The 23,412-nt window shown below is 35.4% G+C and overlaps 2 protein-coding genes across 5 annotated transcripts in view; one reads left to right on the top strand and one right to left on the bottom strand.

Annotated features, from left to right (window-relative positions):
• The window catches only part of LOC118269055 (frequenin-1), a 194,726-nt gene that overhangs the window by 17,185 nt on the left and 154,129 nt on the right, over positions 1 to 23,412 (bottom strand). The gene's annotated exons all lie outside the window — the stretch shown is intronic.
• LOC118268980 (uncharacterized) lies at positions 6,957 to 8,392 on the top strand. Its single transcript, XM_035583875.2, has 2 exons — positions 6,957 to 7,557; positions 7,653 to 8,392. Exons 1-2 carry the CDS (start codon positions 7,549 to 7,551, stop codon positions 8,316 to 8,318), a joined length of 675 nt encoding a protein of 224 aa, XP_035439768.2. The 5' UTR covers positions 6,957 to 7,548; the 3' UTR covers positions 8,319 to 8,392.

The following is a 23,412-nucleotide window of genomic DNA, read 5'->3' as shown; positions in this document are numbered from 1 at the left end:
ATTAGGCACTTTTGATAAGTCAAATTGAATTGTCTGTCAGTCTGTCTGTCAGTGAAGCTAGGTGCTTCACTACGGGTTGAAGGTTGCAGTTTCAAAGGCATTCTACTCTGTCGCCACTACCCGAGTACAATAAAATTATTCAGCACTATCTAATGTACAGTCAACTGCACATCACATGAAATAGAAAAGAAATAGAAATAGAAATCATTTATTTGCAAAAAATGTAGGTACAGATAAGATGTTATGTAGGTATGTATATATGAACAGCCTATTAGTAGCCACTGCTGACCAAAGCCTTTTCTACCATGGGGAAGGTTTGAGCATTAATCACCAGGCTTGCTCAAAGCGGGTTGGCAACAATAGTCAACTGCCCGTCGATCGATCACAGGTGTGACCGTTGATACCAGTTCCAGGGCTTGGTTTCCGTGCCAGACTAGGTATTAAGCCATGCCGAAATCACGTTTCGGTTTAACAGTATAGAGTTTAGATTTGTTTGACTAGATGTTTATATTGAACTATATTGTGGTGTGTAGATATTTAGCTATATGTTTGGGGAATAGCTACAACGCTTATTCGCATTTTTTTTGGGTTTGAATATATCCAGTCTCTGCGTGCACTATTCTAGTGTTCTGAACGGAGTTTGTGGAAACTAAAAATAACTTCGCATATAATTCAAAACAGCTACTATTTATTATAATAACTTCATCCTGTATAGAAAATCCAATAGTATTATACTATTTCAATTCGGGAATTGGATCCACATGTTTGGCCAGAGGTACATAGCATGGTTATAAAACTTATAAAAGTCCGTTTTTATCTAAATTCAATGGCTCAACTCGTTGACTGAAATGTACTTCATGTTTTATAACCCATAAAAGCGTTAGTGGACCCTGGGCGAGACATGGCATCCGATCGAAGTAAATAAAGCCCGTGACAGTTTAAATGCAGCTTATAGAAAGCTTTTAAAAATGTTTTTCAAAAACTCTGTACATGACATACAAGTAAAAATGTTTCAAGGGTTGTAAGAATTTTATATATAAAAATATATTATTATGTTACAAATATAAAAAAAAAACAATTCTGTCGTTGTTTTAATTATAGTAACTCATTTAATTATGTATCTCTACTATTGACGATGACAATGTCAAATTAAAGAAAGTATTTCAAAAGATAAATAAAGAGAATAAGGCATCTCCTTCTGTTACCAAAAAGTATTGCTGGAAATTTCAATTACATAGATAATTAAAACAAATGTTCCAGAATTGCAAGTCAAGCTCAAAACTTTGATTTCAATTTAACTTTAGAAAACTATTTTGAAAGTCAACAATCTAAAAAAGATTTTGTCTGTCGGCGACTCACGGAGAGATAGTCATGTAGTATTGTGATGGTCTTTGTCGAAACTACAGAGGACTATTTTAATAGTAACAATCTATAATCTTAGTCCGAGGCACTCTCTTAGGGAACTATTTAAAGAAATTAACATATTGACTGTTCCCTCTCAATACATTTATGAAAATGTAGTGTATGCTCACAAAAACATTAATTTATTCAAAAAGTATTGTGATATACATAATATAAACACTAGAAGTAAAAATAAATTTATTGTTCCCACTACTAGACTTAAGAAAATAAGTGGTTCGTTCAGATGTCAATGCATATGTTTTTACAATAAAATTCCCAGCCATATTCAAAGTTTGAGCCTGAATAAATATAAGAATGTTATTAAAGAAAAACTGTACAGTAAAGCTTTTTATAAAATTAAAGACTACTTAGATGATAGTCAGGCTTGGGAATGAACTGCTATAATGTCCACACAGGTCTTGTTGACATGTTTGTAACATATAGTTAAATTATTTATACAATTTGACATTAACATAACTTGACATTGTTTTATATTTTATATTTCCTTTTAAAATTGTTAGTTTGAGGACCGTGTGAAATTTTTGCATCATTTTATTTTTTTTAGTAAATTATGTTCTGACAGTTTGAGCATTTGTGTGGCTTACCCAAATGTTCTTTTGGTTGGTATTGTTCGTCGGATCATTCAGCAACAGCCGTCAGCTGAGCTAATTGTAAACTGACACATGCGTGCTGCCATCTGAACAGGTCCGCTCAAACTGCTGTGGTTCTTTCCTCAAAAGACCACTACAGAATAAACTTGCACGGTTCTCCGAGATCTTTAATTGATTTTGTCCGGATTTTAAAAGAGACTATGACCTCTGAGTTTGTTTCGGCATTTCTTCTCAGAGTAGTCCGATAGGAAATGCCGGCCTCATCTAGTTATTTAAGAGATTGACGTGTAAAAGTGTTATTTTATAACCTATTTGCAAAATAAATATCATTTATCATTTAACAAATAATACTTCAGAAATCACATTTCATTAGTATTGAGTTAAAGTATTTATGTATTTATTCTTTGACTAACACCATAACTATAATTGATGACTAATTCCATTATACCGTCTCTAAATAAGTGAATTCCTTTTCATAAAAAAGACACTATAATTTTAATACAAATGATCCTAGGGAGAGAAGGTATAAAATATTTGATGCAACGTGAGTTATTCAACGAACACGTGCTTCACATATAAATCTTCGCTCAGATAGAAAAATAGCAATGCTTTTGCAATAAATCCGGCTTGCGGCTTGCAGACCGAACCACTTTTAACTGGCTCCCTAGTCTCTCGCCCACGCTATCAACCTTCAGAATTCCCTCCCTTATTTCAATAGACTTTATGCCTTAATTCGTGTTACGTTACGGCTATTGGCCACGAAGGTTCAAATTAGAAAACTTTTGATTGGAATCGAGAGTTCGGACTGTTTGTTTTTTATCACAAGTATTCGCATTTGTCATCATTTCGTGAAGTACCGTTTACATGTACCGACAGAGGCTCGTACCTAGTATCTGTACGTGGTAATTAATTATCTCAAACAAGAATATTGGTTATCACAAAGTTTTCCGTGTACCGTTGTTATATTTCAAACATGTTTTGTGTTTGTGTTTTCACAACACGGTTCAACGAATTTTGATGGTTGATGGAAACAACAGCACACAGACAGAGCACAATGCACGTGGGGGACAGATTGAAAACATATTTTTCAACTGGAGTGCACTAGCAGTTAGTGAAGTATGCTACTGTGTGTACCTGTGGACACGAGTGCAGTCATTTTTATGAAGCGAATTAAGTCCTTCGTGACACTGTTTCGATACATCAAATATGAGAGATATATTGTAACATTTCGTGAATTTCGCCCACACTTTGACAAAATTACATTGTTTTGATCGACATTACGTAATATAAATTAAAAAAGGTTATTTATAAAGTCGAGTATATTACCGACACTAACACGATAAGTCACAGTTACAGTGCTAAGTGTTCATTAATGATTATCTTACATTTACGGATGTTAATGGCCACTTTACAATTAAACATAGTTGATGAGATTAGCTACGCATACTATGTGTACGCAACTTTGGCTTCCGGGAATAATGTCGGCGCCAAAGTCATGTATCTACTTGTGTACCCGCTATTGTAGTCTGACGGGAGCCCCGTCATCTCGGGCTTTGGGATTCGGAAAGTTTTCCCCCGTTGTTAAAGTAAAGCCTTCGGCTGTGAACATTTTGTTATTCAAAAAGAAATGCATTGTGATAAAAGCGAAATGTCGTTTTATATGACAGTACTTTTGGAGGTAACGTATTGTAATGGATGGCCAGAATGTTCCACGAAACGATATTTACTTTTTGTTGGTATTAGGTACAACAGGTGCGACGTGCGTATGAGAAGGAAGAGATAGGTAATTATTGTTACGTTTGTGCCGATCTATCACTGTGTAGGAAACAACTAAGGTGTAAATGTTAGTAATCGGACGCTGGCCGCTCGCAGCCGTTTCATGTAGATTTTCAGTTTAGCCTTTAGGCGATACTGTGTTTGATTCACACTTTACACTGTATGCTCAAAGCCAAATCCACGTTTCTAAAATCGTCGGGGTTTAAGCTTGCTGCCCCATGCCTAGTGTGTATGACGGGAATTTTGAGACGGTTTCAAAGCTCGTGATTACTCCGAGGACTGTCCATTGTACTCTTGGCATCAGTGAGATGAGCTCGATAGAAGTAGGCTGTGATTACAGCCAACCGCGAGTTCGTTGAACTTTACGAGAGGTAATTTGTATGCATTTTCCCACTGAGGGAGTCTTAACTTAGGTTAAGTTAACATTTATTTTAACTTCGCTAACTAGCGAAGAGTTTTAAAAGTAAATGAAAGATAACAAACAGGAAACTATTAAAGTTTTGTTTGAGTTCCGTTCTTAGGCACGTGTCCTCGAATATCGATGAGAGCGGGTGAAGTTACTGTATTACGGACTGGATCGGACCTTAACTGACCTCCAAAGAAGAACAGTGAGACAATTTGAATGAATTTTTCTATTGAATAATTTCTCTACTTGTGGGAATTAATGAACGTGTATTGTTAGGTTTCAAACAATGGAGGCTAACATATCTACTTTAAATCAATTGAGTATGTTTTACTTCACAGAGAGAAAATAAATGAACAGCTATAAGAATGTTTGAATTGATTACATTATCATCAATCCTATGTTTGAAAGATCTACCAGGTTTGCCTTTATCTATCTATGTATGAATCTACCAATAATAAAAACAATTAGCAAAATCATCTTTGTGTATTCATAGTCAAGTTAACTGCACGTCATTTAGGAATAATCACAGAACAGCAATAATTAGTGATTATAATAGATCTATAATAAATTAGTGTTTGAATTGGTTTAAATTGTCATTATTACATTTGAAATGCGCGAATCAGTCGGCTGGAGAACGGGCTTTAGGATATTATCCACAAGGCCAGAGCAAGGAGCTCTGACATTATAGTCATTTATCTTCGGTTCGGGCTTCAAGAACATTTAGGTGACACGTTATATACCATGCTATGATGATATATGTATATGTACGCTGTACGCACTGCGCTACTTCCATTCGTTCCGTTTTGAAGTATTACCTATTACGCACGTAATTTTGTGTGTCTACGGCGCTGTCAAATAACATTCAACGTAATGTAATACTTGATAGTTCTTTTAAAAGATATAGGGAGATTAAATGTATGATTATTTAAAACAATTTGCAATCAACTAATCAAAAACACCAGACTTTACCTTCTTAAAAACATCATAGATGTTTGAACGACACATGACACGGATAAAGACGTAACCTGTACATAGAAAGAGTCTAAATATTCATTGTTCTACATATTCTCTAAGATAGGTTAACCCTAGACCTGCTTTCCGTACGTCAAAACTTAATCACGGGCTCTTCAATAAGATATGGTATAAGAATACGAAGCAAACAGTGTAAAATATTGGTTGCTTCCACAATTCATCCAGGCGGTTTCACGACAAATTTATTCAAACGGTCCTTTTCCTTTTTATTTATTGAAAACCTTATTTTGAGTTGTTCGTGTTACTGTCGTTCTGAGTGGAAGTTGATGCTCCATCCGAATGCTAGACACCAGTCTGTGGGTTCCTCTTGGGAAATTATTCGAAGGTGGCTGTGGAAAGGGGCTGGTGGCTCCCCAACTCCAGATTCTTTAATGAATTATTTTATAATAGCGAAGTCAGAAACATTTTACAATTACACACGTCTATAGATTGTTATAGTTAAGAATGCAGGGAAAAGATGGGACCATTGGATTTTTCTCTGAATAAAATGTTGTGGGTTCAAACAAAATAGTTTGAATATTTTTTAGGGATTATACTAGTAGGGCTGTTAACCTACTTTATGGCAGTCAGTTTTTTAGCTACCCAAAATAAAATACAGAATTCTGTTTCCATTTTAAAAATACTGGACAAACAAGACAGGTAACCAAGAATGACAGGGTAAATATAAAAATAGACCGACATTCAGACATATCTAGGCCCAGGTTACAGCTAGCAGCACACCGGTCAGGAAAATAATATGAAAAGTCAGAATTTTATTTGTAAGTTTTTTTTTTTACTAAAAAAATAACCGTTGTTTATGTGGCTGCCACATCCTAAACATAAATATCAGGAACAAAGATGTTGGCTCCAGCATTTTATGCTTAAACTACGCTATAAAGTAGATCTTTACAAAGCTGCCGGGGAACATGTGAAACATCCTTTATATTTATTAGAATAAAATGTTACAAAACTTTAATATTACTAACACGAATAAGATAAAATACTTTAACATTTTTTTTTATTGAAATATAGGTATCTAGTTATTTTTCAATATTATTCACAATTCATAAAAAAGATAGATAGAGACAAAAGAAAATAAAAAAAAAAATGATCCTCATTGAAGTAAATACCAAGATTGTATAGTTCCGTTGTAAGCTAAACTGCAGTTAAAGAAGAGGAATGGAGTATCCCAGTTAAGCCCTGGATAAAGCTGGGGCTAAATTAATTAAGTCAGTCTTAAAATAGTTATAGAAGCTGTCCTAGGACAACGTAGGCCATTTAACAAAACTTCTAGACGTTTATTTGTGACACACTAACATTATCTACATAAAACTCGTTCCAGTCGACATAGCTCAACAACATGCGGTGTTACAGTAAACATGTTATTATATTATTGACGATATATGTACATCTACCGCTCCCTGTCGGATCCAGGAACCGTTAAATGTCAAGATTTATAGAAATCCGATATCCTTAATTTGGTTTCAGAATTCATAAGATGAACGGAGACGTTAATGTCGTTGTTGAAACCGCACGATCATATAAAACGTATAAAGGCAAAAAGGAATTACTTGTTTGGCGACGTCAAATTATAATTGTTTTATAAGTACTTAGAATTTTATATGTTTCACAGTTCACAAGTATTGGTGCAATAACTCAGAACGTTCAATACGTATGTATGTATAATAAAACATACCTGGTGGCTCCACAGCTGCGATCAGAAACCTCACTGTTACCGAAAACCATTACGCTAACTGACATAACATTGAAAGGTGTGATGATAGCTTAGTCGAAAACTCTCACAGCAACGTACGTTTTGTTATTCAAACATTTTCAAACAATCAATATTAGATGTAAGTGCACTTGAATTTTTCCTTCGTCATTTCATTGCTAGCAGTGTCCTAAACCTGACCACCCGTTGTCAATATTCGAAGTTAATCTTAAAACAATTTGTTTAATATCAAACAGAAATCGTGTTAGTTAGAAGACGCAGTAGGAATATCTCGGCGGGATAACTCCGACTATCACAACTGTCATGATGTAAGCAAGTTGTTAATTGCTGACATAAATCGTGGGTTAACATTAAACGCAGTTTCAGCGCCGTCTGTGATTACAATTCTTGTTATTACGACGCTTGTTAAATCATGACCCTTAAACAAACCGTAATGTGATAGTGAATGATAATAAGATCCATGGTTTACCTTTCTGCGTCTGTACCACTTGAAAACATCCTGAGGCAGTGTGTTGTTTTTAAAAAACAACAACGACATTCGCATCTTTTACCTGAACGCTTTCAGTGTATCTTTGTCTCCGGAAAGTGATGGTTTTGAAGATTTACTTCTTATGGAGCGTGTAAGTAGATTGTATAAGCGAATTGATGATTTGTTCTTATCGGTACAGTGCTGTGTATAAAGACAGGTAAAATACGTATAACGTTTTCTTTGCAGATAGTCGCATTTCTGGTAATATTTTCGACAAATTTTGCCATTCAAAGTTATCCTATAGAGAATGGATTTTCGGTGAAGTTTAATCCCATTTCTCCGAAAGAGGAGCTCAGACCGAGAAAGTTCGGCGCATTATTTGTAAAAATTCCGCAAGAGTTTAAGCAGCAAGAGGATGAACGGCGAGATACGCTCATCAAGGCTCATTTCCCCCAGCAGGACACGACTGCTGGATATTCGAATCAAGTGGCAAAATTATTGTTTCCTAGAAGAGTAATTTATACTACTGATAACAATAATTCTTCAAAACAGTGGGCGAGTGATGTAAATTTCTTGAACCTGCCTGTGCTCAGGCAGCCCTACGACAACTACAAGATTATAGTGGCTGCCGCGCCGCCGAACATGCGCCTTACAGGTGACAAGCGGACGATTATATACGTGGTGTTCCCGGACGACGGGTCCTCCGAGTCGGGCGAGTACAGCATACCCACTGTTTACTTCGTGAACGAACGAAGGGGCAAGAGTCCACGGGAAAAGAAGGAGACCCCGGAGCCGATAATTATAATAGACAGCAACCGCACAGTCACGGGGATAAAGAGTAAGGAAATTTCAAAATATGTGAAATTCAATAACAAATGGACGAGCCACAATAGCTACAAGGTAGTTCGTTAGTTTTTAAACACTTACAGCATTTATACATAAGATATGTTTACAAAGGCTTTATGTACAGTTTTGTAATTTATTATCAGTATGTATATATTTTTTTTATAAATTATATTAATATATTTTGATATAAATCTGCGATTGTTTTATTTATACAACGTTACGCCTTTTATCCCCAAAGGGGTAGGCAGAGGTGCACATTACGGCACGTAATGTCATTGTACAATGTACATCCACTATTCACCATTTGTGTTGTAAATCCCATGTAATAGGGGGTAAGCCTATTACCATAAACCGGACCCAATTCCAGACTCCGTGCTACTACTGAGAAAGCCACTCGAGGCAGTGTAATATGTAATTATTATGTAGACACTCTTTATAATTGAAAGAGTAAACGTCGTAAGTGACTTTGTGCCAAATATTTATGTCAGAATTCAACCTGTTTCAGCTGTCCGGCAAAATAATTTTTTTACTTCTATCTATCAATAGAATCAGAAATTAACAAGTACAAACATATTTTCTTGTTAAATATTGTTTTCATTAACTAACAGACAGACAGACTGTATTATTATTAGTATCATATCTACAGATGACATGCACTGTGTCATTTCATAAGACGGATATTATTTTCTTCGAACTGTCACTTTATTTATGTTATTACGTACCAGCGGTAAATAATTTGGCAGCAAAATGGCATCCGCTTTAACTTTCAATGTTGTTGATTCTGATGTCAGCACATTAAAAAATAATAAATAATATTATTGAAATTTTTACTCAAAGATTTATAGACATTTGAACTAAGTAACTTGTAAGATTGTTGCAAAAATACCATCTCATTGATATTATATTATTGTATGATTTGTTTGAAGTGATTGTCTTGAAAAATGTTGTGATAACTACCTATACATTCCAATTTGTGTATTTATACATATTCGTCTTAATTCCCACGCACGCACTAGTAATGCCGAAGGTATACCCGAAGGTATGCCATTGTGAGGTGACTCTTTAAAAATATTTAATAAAAACTGACGACGTCATCAATATCAATCAAAAGTTAATTGAAATAAATGATGATTTTGAAAAATAACATTAAAATGAATATGAATAGTTGATGTATTAAGTTAGAATTACTAGGAAGCTTTACAACCCGGGAGGATAAGGATTAAGGAGTGGTAAAATAAAATGTAAATGTTATTTTGTTTTTTTTTTTTTTTTTTTTTTTTTATGGGACATCGATGTAATCGAGCAGACGTATTACTTGATGGTAAGCAATCGCCGCCGCCCATGGACACTTGAAACACCAGAGGCTTTACAAGTGCGTTACCGGCTTTTTGGGAGTTAGGAATTTAAGGGTTGTTGTTCGGGAATGGGGATGGGGAAGATTGGGAAGGGGGGAATTGGGCCTCCGGTAACCTCACTCACACAACGAAACACAACGCAAGCGTTGTTTCACGTCGGTTTTCTGTGAGGCCGTGGTATTATTCCGGTCGACCCGGCCCATTCGTGCCGAAGCATGGCTCTCCCACACTTAAAATGTTAATGTTAATGTTTTAAAAAAATCACCCTGTGTTGACTGTATACATACATTGTTGTACCGGCTGCTATTGCAACACCGTCGAAGCAAGCAAGAAGATATCGATAACTTAGTAAAGGTATCGGTTAGTGGTACTGGTGGTGGCCTTAATCTAAGTTTAAACAAGAAAGTTAAATTGTCATTCAAGGTGTCAGTGTAAACTTGGATACAGTTTCGAGTTGGAGTTGGTCCAGATGGGAGAGATGCGTCAGCTGAAGTTTACAAAGGTGTGGGGTTAGGAAACTGGGTCGATATTAGCCTCATTGCTATCCAACTATTGTTAGCTTGCTACGTTCTTAAATAATGTTTGTCGTTTTTCAAAGATTATCGATTCAGTTAAACATTTTAGTGTTTGGGTGCTATGTGGCTATGTTACGAGGATGTAATAGCTAAGCTGTGAAATTCTTTGAACGTTTCCACTGCCAGTAAGCTATGTATTAGTGCGAGTAAGATGTGCCATGAAGATGTGCCACCGCAAAGTAGCACGAGGAAGATGCCCTGGTCTAAGTATGCGATGTATCGATTGTGGGGAAACCATCCATAGCAAGCATTCATAGCACGCATCTTTCGATATAAAAACATATCTTAGTTGAACCAGTTTCCACCAGTGCTAAGCTATGTATACCAATATACATGAATGGTGGAAGCCAAACGTAGCATAGCACATCTCTGGTAGAAAAGTCCCCTTAAAGGATGATGCAATAGTAATTTGTATCATTGTACATGGCTTAAGTAATATCTACATCTACATAAACCAAAACAAAATTTCACCATAACATCATACATAGGTAAGTGTATTAGAGAAGTAAGAAAAGCTTTGTCTTGCTTACAGGAATATTCAGGTAGTCAATGTTTATCAGCAATGTTTTGTCACTTTCTATCTTCTGAAGCTAGAAAGGGATAAAAACTTGAGGGCTACTATCATCTGGAGTACCCTTTCTTGCGTATTTGCACCCCATTTTGCGTATAATGCGCGCACAGAGGGAGATTTGGCGTAAGTAGTTGAAGTTTGAATGCAAAATGTTGTAACTTTATGTGTGTTATGTGTACTTATAAGATAAGTAACGGGTAACTGTCCTTCATATAATCTAGTTTTCGTTTATAAGGGAGATTGTGTTTATTAACACATTAATACTGTTATAATAATCGTTGTTATTACGTCATTGACGCGTTATTTTTTTTTATTTGCACTAGCTAAGCTAGCTGATAGCTTAAACGAACTTGAATCGATAAGAAATAAGTCTGTATCGTAGTAGATGGTCAAAACCCGGAGCTGCGGACTACCTAGCAGGTTTACCGGGGTTCCGGTTCGAAAAGCAGGAGTAGGAACGGGGTGGTTTTAAGTCATTAAGAGTCTGACACTCCCTCTCGCCTCGCCCAAGGCGAGAGAATACATTGGATGATTTTCCCCCCTCAAAAAAAAGATGGATTAATTAGTTTAACGATGAACAGTTCCGTTATTTCATCTTTAATTTGTCAGAATATCCTACCTTTCTTACCTGAGGATCTGTCAAGGAAAAATATGATAATGGTTCGACAAGGGTCATGTTATGTCATAACCGTTCATGTTCTTAGTTTGTCCACAACGCTTATCGTCTCAATCATTTTCACCATCAGGGTACTTTCACAATATCAATATATTGCTTATCAAAATATTCATTGGGTGAGAAATCACTACATAGTATAAAACAAAGTCGCTTTCTTTAGTCTCTATCTCCCTTTATTTAGGCTTAAATCTTTAAAACTACGCAACGCATTTTAGTGCGGTTTTTTAATAGATAGAGTGATTCTAGAGGAACGTTTATATGTACATATATCACCATTGTACCTATGCGAAGGTGGGGCGGGTCGCTAGTGTATAATAAAAAAATATTAAATAACCTTTTTAATGCGCTTTCTTCAGATTAGACAATGTTATAAGTTCTTTCCATTAGTCTACTGGAGCCACCTATGATGTTTCCAACCGCAGTTTAATGTAGGTGTCCGATCGACATACGAGTAAAAGTTGTCGGCCTCTATAAATTCGAAACTTGATTAAAATATCTGTCAGCAGTTTCGATACATTTCGTATAGATGGCGCAGGTGAATAAAATTAATAACGTATTCTAGTCGCGGTATCGCTTCATAGAATTTTTCGATAAGCAAAATGATATCTGAAGGTGTGGCATGGTGTGGGTAAACGAGAAAATGTTTCATGATTTCCAATCTTACTTCGGATGGATTTATTGGTTTAACTTTGTGTAAAGGTTTTGTGTTCCAAGTTTTAATGGTAGCTAATATGCCATTAAAAGTTGTAACAAACATCAAAATAACAAATGTCGAATAATATTGTCCATTAATTTGCTGTCAGTCCAGTCAACAAGTGCTTTTTATTTTTGGTCGACTTTTATTCAGTAGTTTTGTCAAGGTTATATGATAATTATGAAGATGACTTTTAAAAATGAATTTAATGTAATATTAGAATATTCTATTGCATAACAAATAATACGATTTTTGAATATAATAAATAACTTTTAGTGTCAAAATAGTAGCACCAATATTTTAAATTTTGCCCAGAAAGTTGACAACGTCGCGTCCTCGTACATTTTCAAAAATGCTGAAAATACTGAGAAATAAGAACAAGTGGTTATTGTCTCCAAGTTAGTTTTGGTTGACATATCTACATGCCAACCAAAACAACCATGCAAGTACAAATCAATTTTAGATACTATCTCAAGTTGACACACACACACAACGTCACGCCTTTTATCCCCGAAGGGGTAGGCAGAGGTGCACATTACGGCACGTAATGTCGCTATGCAATGTACACCCACTTTTCACCATTTGTGTTATAAGTCCCATGTAATAGGGGGTGAGCCTATTGCCATATCCCGGGCACGATTCCAGACTCCGTGCTACTACCGAGAAATTTTCGAAAATCCGAAAAAAGCCCTGTAATACTTTGCCCGACTCGGGAATCGAACCCGAGACCCCTTGTTCGGCAGTCGCACTTGCAACCACTCGACCAACGAGGCAGTATCTCAAGTTGAATCTCCATTTATCATGAATCTACATGCAATAGTTCCTGGTAGTTCCACTTTAAACTGTCTCCTGAACCATCACTTTAAAGAACTTTCTTCCCACATTAGTTCTTGAAAGCTAACGTATTCCAAGTGTGATCCCAGCGGTGCTTATGTAAATGGTCAGTCCGTCACGCAAATACGACGTCAGAGAGGCACGTGCTTAGTTCATACTGCCGGGAGATCGTCCCGCACAGACCAGATCGCAAGCTTGTTTGATCCATCTGTTAGCACAACACTACTGAACCGTTCCCGCCACAACATTAAAGTGATTACCACAGGATCAATTTGTGTACATTGCCTGGACCTTTGGACACTTGTTTTGGGTTTCGACACGTTTTGTTTTATTTTTACTTAAACCACTACGGTACATGTTGTGGTTCAGTACCCGTAGTACAAGTTTGATTTATTTTGAAAGTAACATAAACGAGAACGCGTTTGGCGCCGTGGTTGGCCGGCGCGAATTACCCAACCAATCAGAGTGCCGAACGCGCTCTCGTTTCATTTTCTTTCAACGTAAAATAAACTCGTACTGAGGCCTATACGAAGGGCATTGACGATCGAAACCATTACACGTATACTTATGTACACATAGATGTAAAGGTACGTATATAAGAGAAAGCACGTATACACATTAACGTCTTCTCACTCTCATTAATAAAATAATATTATGACAACGCTTTCAGATGACTGATCGCACTGATAATATATTGGGCACACATATGTATGTTGACATTTCTATTATCCATTTAACAACAATGTCGATTGTTTCTCTGGCACAGATGGTAAGAAGCGTGACGCTTATAATATAAGAGTAACGTTGACGTCTCAGGTTGTATGCTTAATAAAGGTTGCTAAAATATCTAGCTTTTTATCTAATTCACATCTACTAGTTTCCCATAACATGTCGTATTAGTCATTGGTCAATCATAACAAAAAGAACTTAAGATTGATCTCAAAATATATATATATATTATATTCTAAAAATAGACGCCCCATAGGCACTTTAACAATGACAAATCACAGATGTCGATCCGGAAAGTGTCAAAATTACTTGGCGAATCATCCAATTTTAGTAACTGGGATTTTTTCCCCTTATTTGTCAAATTTTTATTATCCACGAAGAAAAATGTCCGCTATAAAAGACTTCGGTAGTAAAATTCAGTTCCTATAGGCGTTTCGTACTTCGTAACGACAGTGCGACCAAATTATATTATTTCAAACTTTGACTATTCAAATTGCGTTGTCGTAAAACCTAATGGGTAAATGCTTCGACAGACTGAACACAGTTACTTCATTGATGTACTTTCTACACGGGTTTAAGGCTCGATACGTATAAATTGTCTAGTCTACTAAAATCTAAATTCTTTATTGGGTCCTAAAAAGCTGATATTTTTGGAATTTACTTATTTAAATTTAAATTTTATTCTAATTTAAATTCTTATTCGCTGGCTAAAGGGGTCGGACGAGCGTGACGAAAAATCCTCACGACACTTTTTAAAATTTTTAAATTCGAAACGTGGCTATGATGATCATATTTACAATCAACCATCCGTAATTTAAACCTCCGATAATTCGAACCCCATAAGTCCCTAGAAAATCTCGAAAAAATGTATTTCGAATTAAATCAATACATTTTTGTGCATTCGGTTATTCGAACAAAAAAGTTTTGCTACGTAAGCAAATGACTCATTAATTAGAAGTCATCGGCTTCAAACTCGGTAATTCGAAGTTGCAGAGAGAAAGGGACAGAAAACTCACAGCTTGTAGAGTTAAGCATCTAAATTTTGAGGCAAGTTCAAATTTAAGATGCTTCGATAATTCGAACATTCGGTAAATCTAAATAGTTTAAGAGTCCCTCCAATTTCGAATTAACGAGAGTAATACAGTCGGTATTAGCTTTTTAGAGAGGTGGAAGATGATAATGTGATCCGATAATTCTGTTTATATTCATAACTTTCAAAAACATTGCTTACAATTTTATTAGCATTCCTTCACATTTATTTCATTAAATTTTACCTCCTATAATATTTATTTCAAAACGAAAGGAAATTCTTTCCAATCGGGTTTGCCACATGTAACACCACACTTTATTTTTTATTATGAAATCTGCAGTTACTAAATAGAGTTCAATGTCTTCACTATTCATCTGAAAAAAAAATTTGTCAAGACTAAAATTCACCTGTGAAAAGTGAGTGTACAAATAATGCATATCTGCCTGCAGTGTCGGGGCAGAGCCGGCGTCATCTCATGCAATATTAACTACTGTCTAACTAGACACGAAAGTGAGGAAGAATTTTCAAGAAATTTATTATTTCTAGTGGAAACTGCCAGATTTTACAGTTCACGACACTTTGAAGTTTAGCTGATGCAAAGTTCATTTCAGTTGGGCAGGAGAGAAGAAGTTTTGTGCCAACCGCCACGTATATTTAATATTGGTCTTTAAGTTTCTACAAGCCTGAAGTGAACTTCGATGGTCACCTATATAATGCATCGGTTCAACAAATCGTTGCTGCATTTTTAAGTGTCCTACTTCTATAAGTTTCTTTAGAGGCCACTTCGTGGCTCTATCAGTTTAAAAAAAGAGAACACCTATGAGTATTATCTAGGTCAATTAAAGTGATATACAGAATGTTACTTTTATTATCACTCAAATATTTCCTTAAATGCCAAATCCGTCTCTGTGCATTTCGCGTGAAGTGTGAACAAACAAATAAATGTATGTCAAAGTCACAAGCAAAGTGCGCTTATTAGAATGTTTCTAAAGCATATTAACAAGTTTTGCGCTTTCTTGTTGCGTTGTGATTCAAAGTTTATGCTGAAGTAACTCTGCTTATTACAGTTTTTACATGTCAGTGAGGTGCAAGTTTGTTTCCTTGGATAGTTGCAAATGATCAGTTACTGAGCGCTGTAACAAATTGTATTTATAAAAGTATGCTGAGTCTCGTTAAAAGTTTCGATCTCGTAGATGTCTGGTCTGATATTATTTGAAATTTATTATTTGCGCCGCTCTTGGTGACCCAATTGATTGTAGGTATATAACGTGCTAAATAGCAGGAGAACATATTTTATCTTAAACTCTTTTACTTTCATCTTTTGATTATTGTGACTGCATGGGTCAATATGTGTATCATTACTATAGTGATAAAGTTAGTCAACACATATTGTACATGTAATGTATTGTACACATGGAATTTTACTATCGAATTAACACAATCTATTATTTATTTACTTTGCATGAATCTCATCTTTTAAGAACGATAACTGTTCCGTACCTATTCTAGATTTATTAAACCGGTTTCTTAAAAGGAGTCGGACTAAAAGACACCTCTACTTCAGCCAGATTTGAAAGCAAAAGGGGAATGAGAGGACGTTTTCGAATTCATTTCCATGAAAATACGTTGGTTTAATGGACTAGAAGCGTTTCAGCTCTTTCTCCATTATTGTGTTTAATCCCTATAAATGAGAACTGAGAAGTTAATAACTTCTAATGCCATGGGATTATGTACCTTATTGTATATACGAGTATAATAAGCGATTTCTCAATATGTATGAAAGTAACCCATTTTGGAAGATTAAACAGTCAGATTTTATTAGATGACCATATATTATGGAGCAATCGGTCTAGGTTGATGATGAAATTGGAAGGTGGCTGATGGAATCCTGGTCTACCTACTAGAAGACATATCGAGTTCGGGTTCATTGGATTTGTCCTTTTCTCTTGATGATGAAGGCATAAAAAATGTAATATTATAAATGCGAAAGTTTGTGTTTGTTTGTTACTCAATCACGTCACGACTGAAAGGATGAGGATGAAATTTTGAACAGGGACAGATTTTGGTCTGGAATAACACGTAGACTACTTTTTATCCTACGAGAACGCGAGCGAGGCCGCGGGCAAAGGCTTGTTATAAATAACTACTCTTTGCTTTCTGTCACATTTTTGTAGTTTTGCTTTTGCAAATGGATGTCGTATATCACGCTGACGAAAATTAATTGATTGATGCCAAGCTCAAAAAAATATAAAGGTTATTGTTATTGTGTCTAGAGACCTAAAGAATAAAATATTATTGTTGAATACTATTGCACTTTAAACGACAATTATATTAATAATTGTACTGAGTTCATTGGCGATCGTAGTAGATATTAATTAATTTCCACAAAAAATAATTTCCACATTGGTACGTTTAGTCAGTGAGAATGGTTGATGTTGTCAATTGATTGGTGGTTACACTAATTATTGTATATGTAAGGTTATTTTGTAAACTGGGCTACCACCAAATTAGTGGCTGTATTCGATACAAAGTAAGTTAAAAGCAATTTATCAATCAAACATGTTTATCCATGGTTATTAACAAATATGGTAAAAAGTTTGGTGAACCAGAAAATTATTGTGGTAAGTTTGTTTGTTTGTTGTAATAAAAGTTTAGTTGCAGTAGTATTACCCCTGAGAATCTGCGAGCAGAAACTTGTTTTAGAACCGCGAGAGGTGCCGCATAAACAAACATCAGCATCGGATACACTGGGAAATCAATACTTTTAGAAAGGTATTGTTACAATACAACTGTAATGATACTACAAAAACTAGATTAGTTTTATCGATATTTCTACCATCTATTCTCATGTTTAATTCCAATTGGAATTGAAGTTAGTAGATACTAATATCGCTCAGTCCTCCCGAGTCTCGTTTTAAATCAGAATTCGGAATGCATATTCGATCGCTTCGCTCTTAATGCAACTTTGCTGAATATTTTATTGGTGTCACTTTTGATATATAGCTGAATATACCTGCATTTGGCGTTGGATGGTTATTTTCGGTGACTAGACGTAGGGCTGCTCTACAAAATTAATAATTTGTTTCAGCCACAATGTTGACGCTTTTAGATTTAGATTCCAAGTACTATTAATAATTAATAAGTTAGGGATAGGATTTATATATTGTTGCCAATCTATATTTAGTCCCAAGTACACTTATTTTGTAAGTCCTTTTTTTTGAGGGGGTAAATCATCCCATGACTTCTCCCGCCTTGGGCGAGTCGAGAGGGAGTGTCAGACTCTTACTGAATAAAAGCCACCCAGTTCCTAGTCGTGCTTTTCGACCCGGAGCCCCAACAACCAACTAGGCAGTCCGAAGCTAGAGTAAGAGTCTGACACTCCCTTTCGCCTCAATCAAAGGCGGAAAGACATTGGATGATTTTTACCCTTTAAAAAAAGGGTCGAACAGTTTTCGGTAATTTTCATGATTATAAAGAAAGTATATTGTCAATTAAATTTAATTTAAATATATTTAAATGTGCAAGAAAGCTGGAGATTTTATAAGGACAGTACTTTAATACACGGTTATTTTCTTGTCAGCTAGAGACAGTTGCAGTTTTTCTACGATCTTTTTATCTCAAGCGAAGTTGTTGCAAAGATGTTGTTTCTTGTTAGAGCACTCCAACGGTCAACTTAGATGGTGTAGAGTGAAAAACCAGTTGAGCACGAGTTGAACAGCGCACGAAAGGTTCTGTATATGATGTATTATGTTCCTGTACAAAATAATGGCGAAAAATCATGTTTGTGGTGACATTACGTTTTTAGTAGGTATATATGTTGTTGTTTATATTTTGCAAGAAAAATACATTACCTCTTATAAAAAATTTGCTGTGTAGTTATCAAGCTTTATGCACACAGGCCTGTTTAAAAACAAATAGATATCGGACAGTGGAGTTTCAGTAAAAAGATACTCTTTTTACCCATTCGATGCGGAACCCTAAAAATAACTTGGAACTTAAAAGTACTTGGAACATACGCGTCGAAAACGTGCTCTCGTAGGACTTTAGAACATTATTTATACAGCTGGTGCACTATGAGTACCTATTGCTTTTTTGACCAAATAGTTATGTGCGAATACTCATTGGTCTATGTTTTGTTAAGACCAAGATTCTACCATCGGAGTACTTATTTTCCGATTGCGTGGTTAAATGGTTACGTTTTATTAAAGGACTGCCTGAGTGGCGGCAAATTGTGCTTGTTGAGCTAGGGGTGTCCGTTTCGGGTCTATTTTGTATATCACTATTTACTCTTTCTAGGTTTATGGGAATATTTCTTCTGACTACCGAAATTGACCGCGGAGAATCGCAATATGCGATTACTTTGCTAATAATTTCTGGATACGAATAGTAAGTACCTTTTTTGGCTTTCACCCAAATCGGTGGGTTGGCGCCCAGATTTAACGAGATTCAACTAATGTTATTGATTTTATGAGTACACGAATGTCTGAGTGACGGTTTTTCTAATAAATATTTTCAAAGAAATCGTCTCATTACATGATTAATGAAGATATAGATCTTCATAAGACTAGACTTCTAAGACTAGGTTTGACATTTAAACACTAGATTAAATACGATACCGATTTTTTCTGTAAATAGGCTACATAATAGCACTTTTATGATAAAAATATTTTTTAAGCATTTGAAATAAAATCTTTTAGTAATATAATATTACTTTATACATAGATATGTAGGTATATTAAATAATTAGATGATGATGGCATATAATTACAAATAATTACAGCTATATTACATATAATACATACTATCCGATCGCAATTTGAACGGATAATTATTGTTAGTTAGTCAATTGGCTTGTTAGTCAAGTGGTCACAAGCGCGGCAGTCAACGGACGAATTCCGAGATCGATTCACGATGCGATTTATCACAAAAATGGTGAAAAGTGGGTGTACATTGTAGAGTGGCATTACGTGCTGTAATGTGCACCTCTGCCTCAACAACCCTTCAGGGATAAAAGGCGTGACGATACCCACAGATAGAAATCAGGTCGATGGACTGCCAGCTAGTCGTTTTATACTTCTCTTGAGAAGTCGGTTGAGTAAGAAAATATCTACCATAAAGTATTTCGGCCGTAAACTGTTCATCGTTAATTGGTTATTAAAATTGTTGCTCCAGTGGTTACAATGTCGTTCTCAACGCTGATTGGTAGATTTAGAGTCTCATTATTAATTACTAGCTTTTATTCATGGTTTTACTTGTTTAATGACTTGTATTGTAACTACAAATTCCGTATTCAGAGTAATTTAATAATTACTTAAACAGTAAACTATATTCCTTTGTAACAATTTTGTTCCGAAAACAATTGCTAAGAACTGGGTTAAGTAGGTATGAAATTACTCTGAGTGCGGCGGTAAGAGATTTGTATAGGTATCTTAATGAGAATAGTGGTATGTAAACTCTACAACAGTTACTTTATTCGACTGGGGAATCAATTCAAAAAGCTTTTTTAGTCTTAATTTTTGTAAAAGGGGGATTTTCAATAAAGAAACTGAACATTTAACCTTAACATTTAACATTTATTTAACATAAACCCGCGAACATTTAAAACAAAATTATCTAAAAGATAAATAAAATCTACCATACCTCGACTTCAAGCTTGATAAAATAAATTCAGAGACCTGTTACCCAACAGTCCACAAATGTGCCTATTGGACCAACGAAGCAGTCAAAAGTCAAAAAAGATTTTAATAATTTACTTTCATTTCTAAATAAATTTATAATAGATATAAGTACTATCACGCATTGTCTACTTTATCGGCAAAATTATAGTTACAAAATAGGAATTATGATTCATAAATATGGAAATATTATTTAATCACTGTTATCAATTTGGGAATTAATTGAGTCAGGCGAGGGCGAGACGTAGGCGCGGTTTGCTAAAATACTGAAATAACGCGTATTTTGTGTTTTATGCATTATTTTGAAAACATGGTAAGTAATAAGCTTAGGTTCACCCCCTATTCCATGAGACTTATAATGTAACTCATCAAATATGACTGTTACGTTGTATATCTGCGTCAAAGTCAAAGTCAAAATTGTTTATTTCAAATAGACTTTTTTCTGGGGGGAAAATCATCCAATGACTTCTCTCGCCAGGGCAAGGCGAGAGGGAATGTCACCCGCTAGGTAGTCCGCAGCTCATTTCAAATAGACTGGGAAGACACTTTTGTACGTTAAAGCAAATATTAAAATATTATATAAAAAACAAAATGTCTGTCTATCTGTCAGTTCTCTAGTGAAGCTATTTGCTCGTACCTGTCTTTATTTGCAGCGGATAAAAAGGCTTGAAATCTTGTGGGTGTATGTTAAAACATTGACAATAGATACTGTAAGTAGATTAAGGCATATCGTGCATACAATGACTGAGAATCGTGTTTTGGCTAACTATATTTCTTCAGTGTGCATTCAGATGGATACTGATAACTAAATGATTGATGTTCTACACATTTCATAACTTTCAACATTTGCAAACACATTTTATATCTTAGTACAATATCTTTGAAACGACTATGCTAACTGAGTTACTATGTACCTAACATACATTTACGTAATAAATGTTCTAAATCAATGTCCTACTTATTGTAGAAGGATGATAGGTAACTTTAATTAAAAAACAGTTATGTAGATGTAATATTAATAGCCTCCTAAACCTATTTCATAGTTTTACCCCACGCTCGACAGATGACGTTGGGATCGAACACGTATGCGGATACGTAACATGAGTTTAATAGGGTATTTAACCAACTACAAAATAAATCGGCCATTTTTGAACCAGCATATAGTTGTTATATTTTGAACCCTATAAGTACTCCCCCTAGACCACTTTTTGCTAAGCCAGGCACTAATCAGTTGGTTTACCGGGGATCCGACTCGAAGGACAGAAGTAGGAACGTGGTGGTTTTTAGTCAGTAAGAGTCTAACATTTCCTCCTGCCTCGCCCAAGGCGGGAGAAGTCATTGGATGATTTCCCCCCTCAAAAAAGGCAATAATCAGTTAGAAATTGTAATTTAAAAAGTTTAGGCTATTTTGAAAGCGCTACTGCACTATGTTTAATCTATAACCTAATATCAACCATTCGATAATAAACCGGGAAACTAGGAAAATGCAGGTTCATTTCTGAATGACATCGGCAACAATAGTCACCACTATCTATAGTCATGGTACTCAACTCCAGTCTTTGATGTGGGGATTAAAAGCGATAGTAGCTCTGCTGGGATGTCCCTAATCCGGTCTATTATTGGGAGATTTTACTATACCCGGCTACAGCTTACCCTGATTATCTACCCCGTCCGCGTAGTTATGCAGCTTCTCATTTCTTATAAAGAATATTACGTTATTATGTTAAGTTGTAAGTTTTCCAATCTTTATAAGTTCGTCATTGTGTATGGAGGTACACCATAGGAACTTGGCGGAATATAATGAAGCGTAGGTAATTATGTTCTGAAGATGTTGTTTGTAGCTTGTTCATGCCGTGGTGTTTATTATTATAAACTTGGTGATTATACAGGTAATTAGTGATTTATTACATAAAATAAACGTAATGCAATGTTACGTCATTTAATCTCCGATTGTGGGTGACGGTGTATTTGCAATATCACACTCACTTTTAGCAGTTATCTTATGATGTTTTACGTAATTGGGGATTAGTCTATTGCTATACATCACAAGTAAAATTCCAGACTCCATGCCAAGACTGCTAATTTAACAAAAGCTAAAAATAAATCAACTGTACTTTGTTCGACCCAGGAATTGATCCCGACCGACTTTACTTTTAACGTTGATTTTTTTTGCAACGTCACCCCTTTTTTCTCGATTTGATAGGCGGAGGTGCACTTTACGGCACGTAATGCCGCTACACAATGTACACCCACTTTTCATCATTTGTGTTACAAGTCCCATGTAATAGGGGGTGAGCTTGTAGCCATATACTGAGTACAATTCCAGACTCTATGCAACCACTTAGAAATTCTCTAAAAACCGAAAAAAAGTTCGACTCGGGAATCGAAGCCGAGAACCCTTGTTCGGCAGTCGCACTAGCGAGTACTCGACTAAAGAGACAATCGTAACGTTGATGCTTTTATTCAAACCATGTTTGTTAGAATTAACTCCTTAATCTAGAACAGGTAGATTGAGTTCTCAGAATTGGTATCGTATAAGTAAATTCAATTTGCCAGGATTTAGTTTTAATGAGCACAAAATAAGGCTTAATTTAAAGCCAAGCCAAGCCTTTAATTAGAAAAAATCCTTTAAGCCTACTGATTATAATCTGACTATAATGTATTTAATGCTCAACTCCGCCGATCGAGTTTGGACGCGTTAATTCTGTTGCAGAAGTTACTTTGTTATAATTACAGGTACTTTATACTTACTATAATTTAATACCGTGTTGTGTAAAAGTGCTGTAATATCAGCTGTTAAATTTAACAGCTGATCAACTGAAAATTCCACCGTTATTATATCAAAGGTGTCTGTATGTATTGATTACATAAATTGTGTACTTTAATTGAACTTACTTTACTTCACTTGAGGTAAATGCTTTGAATTTATTATCATAACCACGAATGCTTTTGCTAATGAAAGTATACCGAAGACTACCTAATAATATAGAATCCTTGACAATACGATTATCTACTTAAAAT

Source organism: Spodoptera frugiperda, chromosome 25 (assembly GCF_023101765.2).
Source record: "Spodoptera frugiperda isolate SF20-4 chromosome 25, AGI-APGP_CSIRO_Sfru_2.0, whole genome shotgun sequence".
NCBI lineage: Eukaryota > Metazoa > Arthropoda > Insecta > Lepidoptera > Noctuidae > Spodoptera > Spodoptera frugiperda.
Note: the sequence above shows the minus strand (reverse complement) of the source record. Positions and strands in the feature narration are given on the sequence as shown.